At 40.6% G+C, this 18,120-nt stretch overlaps 2 protein-coding genes across 2 annotated transcripts; both read right to left on the bottom strand.

The window, feature by feature from the left end:
* LOC145403174 (uncharacterized) lies at positions 1-912 on the bottom strand. The gene is made up of 3 exons (XM_080274991.1): positions 901-912; positions 616-690; positions 1-312 (listed from the first exon to the last, which is right to left on the bottom strand). The coding sequence occupies exons 1-3, from the start codon at positions 910-912 to the stop codon at positions 1-3; spliced, it is 399 nt and encodes a 132-aa protein (XP_080131117.1).
* Positions 913-9,481: 8,569 nt separating this feature from the next.
* Positions 9,482-11,874, bottom strand: LOC145403119 (uncharacterized). Its single transcript, XM_080274946.1, has 3 exons — positions 11,863-11,874; positions 11,542-11,616; positions 9,482-9,793 (listed from the first exon to the last, which is right to left on the bottom strand). Exons 1-3 carry the CDS (start codon positions 11,872-11,874, stop codon positions 9,482-9,484), a joined length of 399 nt encoding a protein of 132 aa, XP_080131072.1.
* Positions 11,875-18,120: the final 6,246 nt, after the last annotated feature.

The following is an 18,120-nucleotide window of genomic DNA, read 5'->3' as shown; positions in this document are numbered from 1 at the left end:
TTACTTGGACTCGTTGGAGTCATAGTAGCGGCGCTGGGGAGGGGCGTAGCGGGGAGCCTCACGGGACTCGAAGGATGCGGACTCGAAGGAGGCCTCACCCGAGTACTTGACGTCAGCAATGTAGCCATCGTCACCGTCCACGTAGTAGGTCACCGTCTGGCGGCGACCGTCGGGAAGCAGCACGGAGTACGACCCCTGGGTGTCGTCACCGTCGCGGGCCTCCTGGTGGCCGTAGTGGTTCTCGGAAGAGTCGTCATCCACGGCCCACTGGAATTGGTACTGGGCCTCACTGGACTCGAAGGACTCACGAGACTGTTGGAGACAAAAATAAAAAATTTCAATTTTTCACAAACCATGGGGAGAGCTTCGAGGTTCAAACAAAACGTGCAATTCAGTATGAAGCTTTTCTCTCCCTCTCTTGTTGACGACAAACGCAATCATAAGATTATGCTTTAGCTTGACACAATGACTGGGTAAGAATATTCCGAGTAAGTTCACTTTTACTGTAGATGATCACAATGCACCCAGTGAAATGATAGAGAATGATTCAGGTTTTCTGAAAAAAAAGAAAAAAAAATCTGCCAACCCCAACATAGGTAAACTGTCAAGACTCACCCCTGAGTTACCATAGTAACGGAATTCGCCACTGTCAGCGGCAGCCAGGGCAGCCAGGCCCAGCAAGATGAGGATCTGAAGATGGAGAAAGGAAACATGAATCAAATGTAAACATGTGAGGGTTACTGTATATAAAGACTTTCTTTTTCTTTACACATGGCTTCATAAATAGTGTTATGAATGAGGTTCCCTTGCTATTTCTTTAAATCTTTTCATTAGTATATCTTATGAACACTGGTAGAGCACAGCGTTCTTCTTGCTGAAAATACAAATCTCCAGTTGTACCTTAGTGTTCATTGCTGAGTGTAGCTGTGTCAAGACTAAACTGCCTAGGCCGCCGCTCGGGTTCCAATATATACCCCTCACCCGCTCTCACCTCCACCCGATTTCCTCATCTAGTTTTTTCCTTCCCATTCATTGGTGCTCATTGGCCTCGATTTTATATTCTACAAACAACAATGACTAGGAAAAAAATGGATATGTAGTATGTTATGTAATTGTTTTTAAACACTGAAGGAGATATTAAGTGTTTTAAAAGATACTTAGATTGTAGTTGGGGGTGCTCACCATCCACTCACTCGATGTAGTGCTGCTTCGGGTGTCTGCCCTTTCCTCTCGTCCTTCCTCTTCCGTTTTTCTTTCATTTTTTCCTCATCCTTCTGCCTACCGGTGACTGTACACTTCCTCTTCTGTCGTTCTTTCCTTCATTCTTTCCTCTTCCTTTTGCCTATCGGTGACTCTACACTGAGTGACAAGCCAAATGGTTTCTTGTACACCGGAAAACCATTTACTAAGCTGGGTGGTAACCATATAATCAAATTTTGGCGCCTGATGGTTAAGTGAGTAATTAAAGCGCTCTAATCGGATTGAGCCTGTGCAGGTTTATATCCAAGGGGTGGCTGAGGATTATTGCTCACGAAATGCCACTCAGGGATGAATGAGGCTGGTCACTCTTATCTTAAATGTCAAGACCAACTTGCCCAGCCCCGGGCTCCTGCGCTCCTCGTGGGACAACATAGGATTGGATGATGAATGGATGGATGTAATAAGATACTTGAGAGAGAGAGAGAGAGAGAGAGAGAGAGAGAGAGAGAGAGAGAGCATCATGGGTGCTGGATAGGAAGGTAATCACAGATATTTCATATGACCTTTGTTGCAACAGTTCTTCAGTCAGTAAGTTCTATACTTGTGAGTTACGACGCTTGCTAAAAGAATCAGAGATTAAATGATCCATGAGTACACACTAATCATATAATTTAACAATGCTTCTCACAAAGTCAAACACCGAACCAGTTGTAAAAGAAGTCAGATATAATGAGTGACCATAGCTTAATCAAAAGGAAAAACAGACAGTTCATCAAAATATTTTTAAAATTCACAGCAAAGATAAAGTGATTGTTTCATGGAATGATTATTTATTTTCATGACAATGATCTTATAAATATGTGGATATAAAAGATTTCGCATTAGGTAGCATGATTAGTGTACTGGTTGGTGAAAATACTTGGCCTCTTCCAGTTAATATTAGTTCTCATCAATGTCTTAGTGGTGCAGTGGTTTTCTGTAGGACGCCTTTCTCTGCATGTATTTTTAGGCATTGGAGCAAAAACCTGGGTGTGGTGAGGCTGGGATGAGATTTTGGTCAAGGTCGCTCATGTAGACGCAGTCCATTCTTACTGTATATTCCGACCAAGGCTGACCAATCGTTTAGCGTGTGGCCACACTTGCTCGAAACATGTGATCGACGAGATGAAATGTGGCACCGGGTTAGAGCTGCTGTAGTAATCGAATCTGAACGCTGGATTGACCTCTGAGCCTCGTTTTCTCGTCCGATCATATGTTCGGGGGTAAGTGTGTCCGGGCCTTTACATGACATGAGATATGTAACTGCAGTGGGTAGCTCTTTTATACCATCTAGACAACGGGTAGCCTGTTCAAAATACTGAAATATTACCAAGTTCTGTGTACATGTTTCGAGCCATAGAATATATCAATAATATTTTTAAGAGAACTTCATTAATTTTGGGATGTATAGATGTCCAAAACGAAACGGGAGATGCAGTTAGAGATTTATCGTATTTCTTTAAGTTTGGCTATGGTTCAAAATATTCCCTAATGGTGATTCCACTTTTCAACCAAAACTGACATTACATAAATTTATGAATGACACATCGGTGGTAGCAGCCTCAGAGGTACAGTTCAAGAGCTGAAGGTCTGGCAAACATTTTTATTCCTCAGCCCTTTGGTAATAAAGTAGAGGAGAAATCAACCTGTTTTCATCATCTTGTGTATTACTAATTGATTGCTAAATCTTTTCGAATATTTTGTTTTCAGAGCCATTCCCATGCTACGAACGACAAAGAACGTCAAATGATGTTCAAACAGTAATGTAGTTGTGAGATCAAGGGATGATTAATTACACAATTGGGAACCAGAATCTCTATAAATATTCATCTCTCAGAATTCTTAATATTTAGCAATACTAATCTTTGATACTGACCACAAAATAAAATTGTGAGGCCAACATGTGTAGTGGTTAAGCACCTAAAAGTCAGTGAAAATTGAGTTTTACACGCAGGAGTTCGACCCCTCACCTGGTGGCTGGGGACGTTTTATTATGCAAAAATGCTGTCAGGCAAATTTACTGACCGAGAGTTAGGTGATATGGAAAAAGGAAGCCTAAACTTGGGTTCTCTAACGCCAGGTTGTGGGTAACTTAATAAGAGACTGAGTGGTAAAGGTGTGCTATGCAACATTTTGTTAAAGATATATACCGGTAGTTCTATTATATCTATGAACATATATAAGAATCTGAACCCAAGATACCTTGATATTATTATTATGCTAAACAAATTGCCCTGTATGGGGTGGATTTGACAAATTGACCTCCTGGGTTGCCCACAGACACACCACACTGTTTCACTCTTCAGTCATCACTTATTAATATGGGGATACAGAACGAGAATAGGTACAAAGTTTAGTTTAGCACGGTTTTCTTGGCGGTTCTGCTAACGCCATATGTCAAGCATCTCTAACTGCTTCACAACTTCAATCCATACTTAAGGAAATTTATCACCACTCCTCCCACTACATAGGGCCCACTTGTAGGAACAGTGGTGCACATTTACAAAACTACGTAAGCGCTGAGAGAGAGAGAGAGAGAGAGAGAATAAAGGTGCTGAATGAGATAGATGCATTAGTTAAGTGCGTTAGGGACAAAAGTTCACCTACTATCGCACTGCTTTTACTTCACACTTGCGGCACGGCCATCGGTTTTCTTCGGTTTGCATCATACCAGAGGGAATCATCTTTGGGAAGAGAAACACACCAAGCTTACTAATATTCGTCAGCAGGAGAAACTGAAAGGTAGAAATCAAACTTTAGTCCCTGGCCATGCGAGCAAAGTGGAGTACATTGTGCAGTAGAACAAGAAGTGAAGGATGGGGGTATAAAAGTTAGAATTTTATCGTGTACACAAATGTCTCATTGTTCTGCATGTTTGGTGAGATCATTTTAACCCCTATAAGGCCGCATTTTCTCTCGTATTATATTCTAGCTAATGCGAGAGGATTTTTCCACAGCTAAAGTCAGTCATGGTGCATAAGAATGCTAGTTGCCAAAAAATACTCAGTCCTCTTCCTTATTCATTATACCGAAAAAAAAAAAAAATCGTTATCTTCCCGTAGAATGTGTCCTAAAATTGTAAGATAATGACTTCCCACGAAGAAAAAAATCTTTGGACGATTACTAGTTATATATATATATATATATATATATATATATATATATATATATATATATATATATATATATATCAGCAGCAGCCGTTTGAGTATCCACTGCAGGACCAGCCTATCCCGACCGAAGTCAGGACGATACAGCCAATGTATCTCTACCAAGTGGCTTAGGCTGCCTGGTAGAGATTGTACACTATGTAGGGTGAGAAGTGCTTGTAAGTGTAATTGTAGTGTTGGAGTGGCTTTGGATATGTGTGTAGTCTGTGAACCAAGTGTAATCTGCCCTCGCAAGCCGACTGGGTGCAAGCATACTTTATAGTAAGCGACACTGGTTCAACCACAGCACCCCTTGTGTCCGCCAATGCAGTACGTGGCCGGGTGAACACTCCCAAAGTTTATTAACCCGGCGGGGCGCGAACCCTGGCTCACCCGTGTACGAAACGCACACTCTACCACAGAGGCTCCACATTATATATATATATATATATATATATATATATATATATATATATATATATATATATATCAGTCATTGCAAGTCCATTGCTGAACAAAGGCCTTATCCAACCTCTTCCACGAATTCTTTCACTGAGCCAATAGCTGCCACATTTTGCCTGCAAACTTCTTTGTCTCGTCTCTCCATTTCCCGTCCGACCTTTTTCTGCGTTGCTTACAATCTCTTAGAGTCCAGTCAGTCAGCCTCTTGCTACATGATCTGCCCTGCTCTCTCATCCAAGCTGATCCATTCCAGTCTCTTAAAGATATTTCAAACGTTGATCTTTCCATTGCTCTTTGCGAACGGATTATTTGAACATTCATTCTTTAATTTTCATACATTTTGGCAAGCTACTTCTCATAATATCTCTATGTTTATCCAAAGTTTTCCATCCTATTGTTATGCGTCTTTTTATTTCGTTATCATTGTATTTCGTTAGTTTTAGTATTTGCCCCAGCTATTGTACTCCTCGACCCCTTCAAGAATTTCGTCGATTTGTCTGATGACTCTCTTCGGTGTATTTGGATTAAACATTAGTTTTACTCCGGTTCATCTTTAGCTCTACCTTGATATTTTCTCTATTTAGGTCATTAATTTAACATTTCTTGCAGTGGCTCTGCTGTTTCTGAGATTAGGACAATGTCACGTGCAAATCTTAAATGGTTTATTTATTCTTCATCTGTGTTTACTCCATTGTTCTCCTAGTCCAGCTATCTGAAAATACTCTCTAGGCATGCTGTTAATAACTTTGGTGAAATTGTATCTCCCTGATATACTTCCTTCTCAATTTTCCTTTTTTCCGAGTCTTTATGTAATCTAACTGTAGCAGTTTCCTTTTTATGTATGTTGTCGAGCAGTTTTGCAGTGTTCTCATTTACTCCTTGTTCCCGCCATGATTTTACAGTTGCAATGTTCTTCACTGAGTCGAAAGCCTTTTCTTAATCAGCAAAACCTAAGCATAGTGGTTTATTACATTCTGTAGTTTTCTCAGCTGATTCATTGTGTGCAGGTGGTCGAATACCCGCTTCAGAATCCCACCTGCTTACTAGGTTGGTTTTCTTCCAAATTTGTTATTATGTTTGTATGGACTTGAGTGAAGTGTTTGTAAATCACTGGTAATAAGCTAATGGGTCGATGGATACTAAGTCTCTGTCAGATGGTTAAGCATTGGTGAAATGTGATAAAGCTTTTAAATCATACCTTGTGCTGGGAAATAATACAGGAATTCCCGGTAATCTTATGCAGATAGATTGATAGAGAGATATTTTATTGACCACAACAATACATTAATACTGATAAACATGGAGTGTTCCAAGGTTGTAGGCTGTTTAGCGTCTATCCTCACGTCTCTTGAGTGTGTCCAAGTTGTCAAGTTTTGCCACCTCAAATTTTTTGTAACATTACAATTTGCTTTTCATGAATATAAAATTTCTTTGTTTTTTACTGCTCAGTTTATACATATATATATATATATATATATATATATATATATATATATATATATATATATATATATATAAAATTAGTTTTACGCCAGGTATCCCCGAAGGACTAAGGCGTTGCCTCTGGGTAGAGGACTTTGGACTGGAGCGTGTAGCATTTTATGACCGGATGCCCTTCCTGATGTCTACCAATGACCCTTGGGTGGATTCGATCCTCCGACCCTTCGGCCAGAGCGGAGCGCTCTAACCCACTGAGCCACGGCTCAATCTTTATGCTGCTGGAATTAGCACAGGAAATGAGGTATGAGGATCAAGAAAAATTTATCATATGCCTGGTAGTTAAGCACAAGTGGCCTCCTCAGAAACTAACTGTGACTCGCAGTGTTTAATTTTTTTCATGTGGCCCCAAGTAATGTTGCATGGCCCCTTGAGGATCATAATTATAGCCCACGTTGAGAGCCACTGATGCAAGGGATGACGTGAGGTTGGGCAAAATGGCATAGGATGAGGCAGGACAGGGGAAGGTACAGTAGTATGGGAAGGGGTGGGATGGAAGAGGATGGGACTGGATGAGGTGATGTGGAGTACTATGGGATGGGATGAGGTGGATCAGAATGTGGTAGTAAGAGGAACTGTGGAATAGGATGGAATTGGGTGGGGAAGGATGATGGGATGGGATGGGAGGAAGTGAAGCAGGACAGGATGAAGTGAGATGAGAGAGTAGGATAAAATGTAGTAAGGTTAGATTGAATGAGATGGGGTGGGTAGAGTGAGGCAGAATGGGTTGGGAGGGATGGAATGGGAGCGGGTGGGAAAAGTGAGGTGTAATGTGATGGAGTGGGAGAATTAGGTAAGGTCGGGTGGGGTTGGATGGGGGAAAGAGGGAAAGGACAGGACGGGAGAAGGTGGACTGACGAAGTGTAGGATGAGTTCAATGGGAAGGGGAGAGATAAAGAGAGGCAGAATGGATAGGATGGAGGGATAGAGTGTGGTGGGGTGGGGCGGGATGGGAAGTAGTTGCCTGGCAAAGGATGGGATGGTATTGGACGGGACTTGGGAGGGCAAGGCGTGGGCCCAATACACTCCTGAAGTAGGTAGGTCAAGGGTGGGATGGATGGCGCCTAGTCAATGGGCGAGGTAAACACGTGTAACTGATTCCTACAAACAAGAAGTTAAATAAATAGGAAGGAACACTCGAGAGGTTGAAATCATTTATTTCCTTAACGTTTTTTACTTCACAGTGCACTTCTTTAGAGAGAATGCAATTCGATGCAAGAAAGGAATGAAGAATCTCATACTCTTTCCTGTGCTTCTCTTCCACTCATTTAATGTCAAAGCAAATCCCATCTCGCCCACGGAGACGAGAGGGACGGGAACAGTGAGGGACTTTGGCAGTCAATGTTATAATAAAAAATAGTTAAAAACAGCAAAGCAGGGGGAACCCATCAAGGATCGTAACCACTTCAAAAAAAAAAAAAAAAAGTTAAATTTTGAAACAGTTGAGTATATAAAACCATAGATCTCAAGAGTGGATGAAGAGTAGAAAAACATGAAGATTAGACTGTGATCTGCGGCTACGATATGAGGAAGGGTGAGTGTCTAAAACTCGTTAGGATGAGACGATAAAAAAAATAAGATAAAAATGAAGATACAGAGAAGCATACAAATAAATCCTCTATAACCACATAAGCAGGGTATACACAACAACTTTACCTTTGCAAATGAGGACTTAACCATTATGACCTAAAAAGATCTTTCATTTTGTTCACCCTACTTCATCATTTTACAGTTTAACAGAATTTAATCCAGCTATTTATTTGAGTACAAATATTGTTACTACATGGTTACCTTATCTGGTCTTACCTACCACACCGTGCCATACCTCGTCTAACCATACCACACAGTATAATTCCTCGCATTACCATACCACACAGTACTATGATATTTATCATCCTTACCTACCACAAGTGCCGAGTACTCGAATCATGAAGAAAAAGGACCTTTCTGTTAACGCCCTTAGTTTACTGACTAGCCTTGTCCAATGTGTTATCTGGTGTGATTTTCTTTTTTTTTTTTTTTGTCCCGAAAGTTGCCAAAATCTCATGGAGTGAAGCACTTCATGTCCGAAAAAAAAAAAAAGTTGGGGAGAAACAGACGGACAAGGCCGCTTGAGGAGACGCTGCCACATCTAAAAATACTAAGGACTGTGGATAGAGCAAATTTTTCGTAATAAACATAACTAAGTACCCGTCACTAAATGACTGAAAATAATCATTTCGGGAAGCGGTTCATTACAGTGCAGGAGAGCGCGCTGTCTTGAAATTCTTCCCTCTAAAATTGCTCTCAATATGGCAAGTCCATTTACCTAAATCCGTTTACTAAGGTCACACACTTAATACTGTATTTCCTCATCAAGTTCTAGTTTCATTCTCATGTACCGCCTTCCATGTACATGTCATGCTTATCGTATTTACTCTTAAAGAATCTTGTGTCCCATAATACGCAACATGTTTAATCTGGGGAAGCTGGAGGGTGGAAGGAGGCGTTGTAGGCAAAGAAGATGGTGAATAAGTAAGGTAAACGAGGGTGTGAGAAAATGAGGTATGGAGGGTGATGAGGCAAGGGAATTGACAGTTCACTGAACTGGATGGAAGAATTTTATACGGAGGAGTGGATGAAAAGAGCATGGGTCCCTCCTCATGGTCAGTGGATTGACCCTAGATTGGTCGGTATTATGAAACATGTAATTTTGGATGTTTATGGCTGTGAGTTAGAGTAAGGATTCCAGTCGCTTGAATGGTTAGTGAGTGAGAGTGTGGCCCATTCACTTGGACTGGCTTTTGGTTAGTCTCGCCAGCTCTCGTAGTATTCTTGTCTCTGATTCCAACCTCACCTCATTCTTTGAAGGAAATGAGATCTCCATGATGATGATGATGATGATGATGATTAGATGGAAAAAATGTAATCAACCCAGTAAAAAGATACATGAAAAGAGAGGATGTGAATAATTACAAAATAAAGATATTATACAAGTTTGTGTTGCAGAGATCTTTTAATAAATAAGGAAAGAAGTCAGTCAATAAATAATTACAAAAGGAAAGTCTGGTAGGCACAGAGATGAGGTGGGTCAGGTCGTTGATGTTGGGTCTTGGTTCATTAGGAATCTTTTATCTTGGAAATATTAAGTCCGTTTACTTGGACTCGTTGGAGTCATAGTAGCGGCGCTGGGGAGGGGCGTAGCGCGGAGCCTCACGGGACTCGAAAGATGCGGACTCGAAGGAGGCCTCACCCGAGTACTTGACGTCAGCAATGTAGCCATCGTCACCGTCCACGTAGTAGGTCACCGTCTGGCGGCGACCGTCGGGAAGCAGCACGTAGTACGACCCCTGGGTGTCGTCACCGTCGCGGGCCTCCTGGTGACCGTAGTGGTTCTCGGAAGAGTCGTCATCCACGGCCCATTGGAATTGGTACTGGGCCTCACTGGACTCGAAGGACTCACGGGACTGTTGGAGCAAAGGTAAGAATTTACCATTTTGATGCTAAGAATGGGGGAATGCTTCTAGGTATAAGCAGCACGAGTGCAGTTCAGTGAGATCAACCCTCCCCCGTCTCTGCTCATTACAACACGCAAATCCTTTTTTTTTTTTTACACTAGGTGCATTAAGAAAGGGAAAAGAAAGCAAATATAGAAAAAAAATACATACACGAGACTACACATGTTCTGCATTCGTAAAACATCTGATCAAGCCGATTAGAACTGTAGGCTGAATATTTGGGCGTAAAGTAATATGGGGAAGCGAGTTCCAAAGGAAGCCGTTCACAGAATAAGGCAATCCTGATAGGCAGATGCTTTACAATATGGCAGTGTCAAGTCATAAGCGCTATCAAATATCCGTGTAGCATGGGGGGAGGCTTGGAGAGGTGGCAAAATATATGCAACTTTGTTTGAGCCTTGGCCATAAAAGTATATGTAAAATAATGCATGGGAGACAACATTCCTTCTCTATTTAAAAAGGAAGTAGTTCATCTGCAGTTGCTTGGTAATTAATTTTCATATAGCTTTGCTATGAATTTCATGCAGTTGTTTTAGTGCAACCTCGCCACATCCACTCCACATAGTGAACAATATTCAAGCTGAGAATGCAAGTGGCTTTATAGCTAACTGACCTTTATTTAAAAAAAAAAAAAAAAAAAAAAAAAACGAACTCTGTGTAATAAGACCAGTTTTTATTCGGTTTTGGCAAGTGATCTGACTTGAGAGGTCCAACTGGTTGTACTGTTAAGCGAAGCATCAAGAATTTCAGTATTGTTAGAGAATGGAGTATTGGTGCATTGAAGGTAATGCAAGATTCAGGCAATATCTGTTTATTATTAAAATTGAGATACCTGTACATGTTTTTTGTTCATTCTTAAGCATTAAATGAGACAACGTCTTTTGTCGTCACTGATCTTTCATTAGTCTTTGTCTATGGATTTTGCTGTGACGAGATTGGAGTTAAGGATATCAGACTTTATGAATGGGCGTTGAAGTACACAGGAACTGTGAACCACTTCGTCGTCTGCATATGAGTAAATGGGATTAGAGGTGAGAAAGAAGAGATCATTTATATGAATGAGGAACAGAGTTGGAGCCAGGATTGATGTGACACACAGGCATTAAATGAGTGGATACTGGAATTCATATCGTATAACTATGCTCTTCTCCTCCTGTTGCTGAGATATGAGATCAGTGGAACAAAAGATGATCGGCCATTGCAAGGGAGTCTGGATAACAGGGAACGGGGCCATACTCTGTCAAAAGCTTTAAATACATCAAGGGCTACCGCCTGGATTTCTCCAGGTTCATCACTTGACTATAGATTGTATGAGTAATAAGGCTGATTAGGTCAACACTGGATCTTTCGTCGCAAAAACAATACAGTGTATCACCACTTAAGCTGTTGGCTTCAAGATATTATCAGTTTATTAATGTACATCTCACACTTTATCAAGAGAAATGTTGATAGCTATGGATCTGTAATCAGATAATCAGAGGGATCATAGGAACCTGCATTCTTTGAAATTGGGTGGATGTTGCTGTTTTTCCGAAAGTACATATGCATAGTTTAATATGATTTGGACATATTATTCCAAGTAAATTCACTTGGAAGACTATCACATTCCGTTTATTGAAACGAAACAGAATCATTTTCAGATTGTCTGAAATACGAATTTTCAACCAAAGAACAGGTAAACTGCCACTGTGACTCACCCCGGAGTTACCGTAGTAACGGAATTCGCCACTGTCAGCAGCAGCCAGGGCAGCCAGGCCCAGGAGGATGAGGATCTGACGATTGGAAAAGAAACATTAGACAAATAAAGACACGTGACGGTTTCTGTGTAAAAAAAACTGCATTTTTTATGCATTACCTCATAATTCTGCAGTTTAAGTTTCTTTTTAAAATGATGTATTTTCTATATTGTGGCACTGGTTCTTTTCATTCTCAGAACATTTTTTGCCGTGCTCTATGAACAGGTTGGAATATGAAGAAGATAACACTCTTGTTCTTGAAATACGAGTGGCCAACTTTACCTTAGTGTTCATTGTTGAGTGTACTGTAGGTGTGTCAAGACTAAACTGCCTAGGCCGCCGCTCGGGTTCTAATATATACCCTCACCCGCTCTCACCTCCACCCCATTTCCTCATCTTGATGCTCAGTGGCCTTGAATTTATAATCTGTAAACAATAATGAATGGGAATAAAAGGCCAACACTTGATTTTCCTGTTAATAAGTGATTAGTGGTAATATATAAGGAAATTAAATTATCAGTTATATTATTGAAAATCTTTTGAAAGAAAGCCTCATGGTTGACCAACTGAAAAGGAACCGATGATATTTCATATCATCTCTGAGACAACAGGCTTCAGTTATATATATATATAATATATATATATATATATATATATATATATAGATATATATATATATATATATATATATATATATATATATATATATACAATGAATGGATGAGAAATAGGGGCGTGGAAGAAGTTGAGAGGCGGAAGAGAGAGTTATATGTAGAAAGAAAGAGAGAGGTGAAAAGTTTAGTAAGAGAGAGTAAGAAGAGAGTGGATGAGGCATTTGGAAGGAATTTGAGTGTAAAGTGGAGGGACTGTAAGAAAATGTTCTGGAAAGAGGTGAAGAGAGTAAGACAGGGTGGAAGTGAGGTTAGCAGGGGAGTGAAAGATAAAAATGGTAGATTACTAGTGGAGAAGGCAGAAAAAGTGATCAGATGGAGAGAACACTTCAAGGAATTGTTGAACATACAGGATGGAAGTAATGCGAGAGTATAAGTGGCTGGGGAATGGCTGGGTGAAGGAGGGAGGTGAGAAGACAGGAAGAAATCAGTAGGATGGAAGTTGTGGAAGCAATGAAGAAAGTTAAATTGGGGAAAGCCCCAGGAATTGATGGAGTGTGTGGTGAAATGCTGAAGCATGGGGGAAAGATTGTAGTAAAATGGATGTGGAAGATGTGTAGATTGACCTGGGAGGAAGGTAGAGTCCCAGAGGATTGGAAATCAGGTATAATTATTCCCTTGTACAAAGGAAAAAGGGAGAAAGAAGTGTGTGGTAATCATAGGGGCATTTGTCTTTTTAGTATAATAGGAAAAGTGTATGGTAGGATACTTATTGACAGAGTTAGAGAAAGAACAGAGGAATTAGTTGAAGAAGAACAGGGAGGTTTTCGGAAGGGAAGAGGTTGTGTAGATCAGATATTCATTCTTAGATCTTTAGTGGAAAAGTTTCTAGAGAAGGGAAAGAAGTTGTATGCGGCTTTCATGGATTTGGAGAAAGCATATGACAGGGTGGATAGACAAGGATTGTGGAAAGTATTAAGAATATATGGAGTAGATGGGAAGTTGCTGAATGCTGTGAAGAGTATGTATGATGGTGCTAAGGCTCCAGTGCGTGTGGATGGTGAACTAAATGAATCTTTCTCTTTGAAGGTTGGGTTGAAACAGGGATGTGTCATGTCTCCATGATTGTTCAATCTGTACATGGATGGGGTAATAAAAGAGGTACAAGGTAGGGTAGTGGATGTTGGAGTGGCCCTGGTGAGAGATGATAGTGTTTGGAAACTCCCTGTACTGTTGTTTGCAGATGATACCGTGTTGTTGAGTGAAGACGAAGGGGAGCTGCAAGGTTTGGTGGATGAGTTTGGGAGAGTGTGTAAGAAACGGAATCTAAAGGTGAATGTAGGGAAGAGTAAAGTGAGAGAGGTGAAGTCAGTGAATGTACAGCGAGTTTGGATGGTGAGGAATTGGAAAATGTGAGTACGTTTAAGTACTTGGGTAGTGTGATGAGTAAGGATGGAGGTTTGGAAGGTGAAGTGCTTGAAAGGGTACAGCAGGGAAGAAAGGTTGCTGGTTCTTTGAAAGCAGTGATAAGAAACAGGGAAGTGAGCATGGAAGTGAAAAAGTTACTACATGACAGTATTGTGATACCAACTCTAACGTATGGAAGTGAAGCTTGGACGTTGTTGGAAAAAAACAAGTCAAGAGTGAGAGCAGTGGAAATGAGTTATTTAAGAGGAGCCTGTGGAGTCACATGGAGAGACAGGCTGACGAATGAGGATATAAAGGAGCGTTGTGGTGTGGATGTGGATGTAATAGAAAGCGTTATGAGGAACACACTGAGGTGGTTTGGCCATGTGGAGAGGATGGAGGGTGAAAGACTGACGAAGAGAGTGTATGTGAGTGAGGTGGAGGGGGGAAGAGGGAGGGGGAGGCCGAGGATGAGATGGAGGGATGGGGTGGAGAGGTATATGAGAGAGGGGTGTGTGAGTTGGGAGCAGGGCAGTGAAATGGCGGGGGACAGAGAGACGTGGAGGCGTTTTGTTTGTGGCCACCTCAAACGGGATTGAGGAGTCTGGCAATATATATATATATATATATATATATATATATATATATATATATATATATATATATATATATATATATATATGGCAGGTTCTTATCATTTAATAATTCTCTTAGTGTCGTACCAGGAACAATCCGTGCAGAAATAAAGTAGTTTAATGAGTGGTTGTAGGTTCGTACAGCGAAAATGGACATTGTAGATTATACTATATGTAATATTCGTACCTAGATAGGATATGTATGAATTTGAAAGGTTTCGAATTTGGTAACATGAGTAGCGTACTGATTTGTGTTAATACAAAGCCTGTTGTAAGTAGTATTAGCTTTAATTAATTGCCGTTGTAGTGCAATGGTTTGTTAGAGCAAGACTTTCTCTGCATATTTTTCGAGTGGTACGGGAGCACAGGCCTGGGTGTGGTGAGGCTGGACTGTGTTTCTGGTCAAGGTCGTTCATGTAGACGCAATCCAGTCATATATTCCCACAAGGACTGACCAGTGGTTTAGGTGACATACCTTGGACCTACCTATACTTTTGGTCGATAGTTCCTTTACACCTTCTCGACACCCAGACATAGCCAATCGAGATTTTTCTAGGCAATCTTCTATTTTATAATATGCTTGAATTTTCTGTATTACTGTTCATCCTAGGAAATAAAAGTGTATATTATATAGTACGATGTAGCAGAACTTTGCTAACAGAGTCGGACATAGGGTAATGTAACAGAACGGGAGGTCCGTTGATGGAACTCGTACGATTACTGTTCAGTTATACAAGTAAATTTATTACATATTTCACCCTTAACTCAATTTATGTGACAGAACATCTTTATTGACATCTTGCATAAATAATCTTTGTTCACGAACGCAAAAAAAAAAGTCTGGGCTGCTTGCTGCAGTGCTGGAACATTTAAGTCTGATGAGTGTGATTTACACCCAACGGTTCGAATCCTCAGTATGTAAAGAATCTGCCAGAGAAGCTCATTGGTCCTGTACCATTAAATCATCTATAGTAAGGTCGTCTGAACCTGAGGCCTCCTACACATGGAATGGGGCAACCAAATGTGGGGTTCAGTACTAAATTTTTCTTATGCAGTAATTTGTATATATAACATGTTATTTTTATTTAAGACTTACGGACATATTTCAGAATCTTAATATAAAGTAACCTGACATTATTGAACTACCAAACACATTATCCTGTGTGGGTTGCTTTGACACAGAAACCTGAGATTTTGCCCACTACCACACCACACGTCAGCAAATTTTCCCACATTCTCCGCCACCACACTACTATCCTCACTCCTCACCGCTGTTCCATCCATCAGTCATGAGTCAATAATGTGAGGATGCAACACTGTATAATCATATCCTGCCGAAATCATGTAGCAAAAGCTTTAGTTGCTTAAAAAGAAATAAATATCTGTAACAAGATGGAAGTCATACCACCTTAGCCAAAGAAAAATGGCAGCTGACGCAGGACGATTTTTATTCAGCCAGACAGCGAGTCATAAGTGTCTGAAAATGTAAACAGGCCGATATCTTTTGTCAGGATTCGTTGTACTTTTTTTTTTTTTTTTTTTTTACGGAGACATAATGAGTTCATTGGAGGCCAATGGTTTCTCAAAGAGGATTTTTTTCGACGGTTGCTAGAAAATATCTATCTATCTACCGATCTGTCTATCTATCCCTATCTATCTGTCCGTCTGTCCGTCGAGAGAGAATGCTGGTACGGTACCATTAACCCTCTCATTGTTAGTACAATTCTCAGTCCTATTCGAGTTAACGCCAGACGATGCTACTCAGCTGAGGGAACGTCATACAATCCTGAATGGTGAAAGAGCTCTAGGTACACTGCCCAATGGAAGAGCCATGCACGGACAGCAGGCATATGATTTGTTAATACCTTTTCTTCTGCCATACATTTATTATAAAGTAAAAATAATTATATTCACTGTGGCTTCAGATTAAGGTATTCCATAATCAAATAAATGCAAGCGGGAAGTATCGCTTTCAGTGCAGCAGAATACGAAACATTCAGTAGATATTCCCCCAGGCTACGACACTCAGCTATCGACTGCGGTTCCATCTCTATCGCAGCCCTGTTGATGCGATAAGGTTGGCTTGAAAGAGGAAACTAAAGAGAAAGGTATACAAAATAAAGTGGTGCAACAGAGCCGCTATATGTGAAGGGTTGGCTAAACTGTCAATGTATAAATGAACTCACCTCACGTAAGCATAGTATCTTTCTCATATTGTGTCTCCGATTACCCTCAAGATACTCCTCCCCCCCCTCTCTTCGCTCTCTCTCTCTCTCTCTCTCTCTCTCTCTCTCTCTCTCTGTTGTTAAGGACCTTGAATGAGGTAAATGTTGGTCAATTCACACGTGTGGACCCAAGTCGCTATTACAAAGACTCTCAGATAACTTGCAGGATATGCAGGTCTCCACAGCAGTTTAAAATCATTCGAAATCGCTTCGTTTTTGCTATAAGGTTCACTGTTGTTCGGTTGTGAAGTATAATGCCTTGTATGAATGAAGACAAACGTATATACAGACTATTTCATACACAACTCAAGGTGAAGGATTGTCTGTTTGGAACTAGAGCAACTCACAATTTGTCCCACCACACCTACATCAGTGGCTACTGCAAGGTCGCTTCTTACACTGGCTGACCCGCTTATGTTTGAGATGATTGATAAGGTTTGTTTTTACAAAGTGCTGTGTGTGAGAGCCTTCGCGGTATTTCGTGTCCAAGAGTAGACTGGAAGCCTGGCGGCATTATATGTTTGGTAGCTATAAGTGGATGTGGCCCGTGAGAAAATCCATTCAAAGTGCTGGGATTTATTGCTTTCTTAATGCTGCTCAATGTCCTGCCACTTTTCACTCTAATATTAAGTGTCTTGACTGAGAAATCTAGCATCAGACTGTTACGTTCCTGAGAAATAGTTTGAGATGATGGATGGATTTATAAATTCTTCTTTGCTTGTGTCCGGCTCTAGTTCAATATCTGGCTGCAACAGGGATAACACGAAATCCATTTGAATCTGATTATAAATATCTTTGGACAAAACTACGTGAGAAGTGCCTTTAATTTTTCGTCTTACATTAATTTTGGTATTATATTCCACCGTTCTTACAAAATTTCCTCTGTATACTTCATTGCTGGAAAACGATTATTTTATGTGTATTTCTCTATAGTACATCGCTGAAGGTTTGCAGGGAGATAGAAACCCTTCTGCTTGTTGCCATGTTCTAAAGTTTTATAATTAGGGTAAGTCTTTCTCTTAATTATTAACTGTAATGTCGACCAGCTTGAAAAGACCCTTGCATTTGTGTAGTCTTTGTATGTAACTTTCTGTAAACTTCCTGACTCTTGTGTCATCTCCCTTCCCTTCAATTTATATTAATGCCTACCCTCTCTCTCCATGATTTCACTCTCGTTATTGTTAGTCTCTCTCTCTCTCTCTCTCTCTCTCTCTCTCTCTCTCTCTAACGAAATATCTGATTGATTTTCTCCATACTCATATTTCGGTGTCGTTACATTTTGGTTTACGTCTTCTTTCCCCTTTATGTAATGCCTCCCACTGCTATCCATCGTTCTTTGAATTAACTCCACCATGATCGGGGCAACTCTAGTATTATATTCCAGCTAAAGACACACGATTCTACTCGCCTGGCTATGTTATTCGTGTACCTGTAATCCCGTTGTAGTGGGAACAAATCTAATACATAATACAGATAATGCCAGACGATTTTATTCGGTTGAGAGGGAGTCATACGAATCACGGATGATTGTTTTCCTGCGAGTACTTCTCACTCTCTCTCCTATGTCCGCGCATGTGTGTGTGTGTGTGTGTGTGTGTGTGTGTGTGTGTGTGTGTGTGTGTGTGTGTGTGTGTGTGTGTATGTCCCTCTGCCGCAACAAAA

Source organism: Coenobita brevimanus, chromosome 60, assembly GCF_032717465.1.
Source record: "Coenobita brevimanus isolate Jiangsu-jjx chromosome 60, ASM3271746v2, whole genome shotgun sequence".
In the NCBI taxonomy this organism is placed as follows: domain Eukaryota; kingdom Metazoa; phylum Arthropoda; class Malacostraca; order Decapoda; family Coenobitidae; genus Coenobita; species Coenobita brevimanus.
The sequence above is the reverse complement of the archived record's forward strand: the minus strand, read 5'-3'. Positions and strand labels throughout refer to the sequence as shown.

Excerpts from the sequence above, each read along its gene's own strand:
- LOC145403174 (XM_080274991.1), bottom strand. Across the intron at positions 313-615 it reads GTTACTATGGTAACTCAGGG|TCTCGTGAGTCCTTCGAGTC; the intron begins GTGAGTCTTGAC and ends TGTCTCCAACAG.
- LOC145403119 (XM_080274946.1), bottom strand. Across the intron at positions 9,794-11,541 it reads GTTACTACGGTAACTCCGGG|TCCCGTGAGTCCTTCGAGTC; the intron begins GTGAGTCACAGT and ends TTGCTCCAACAG.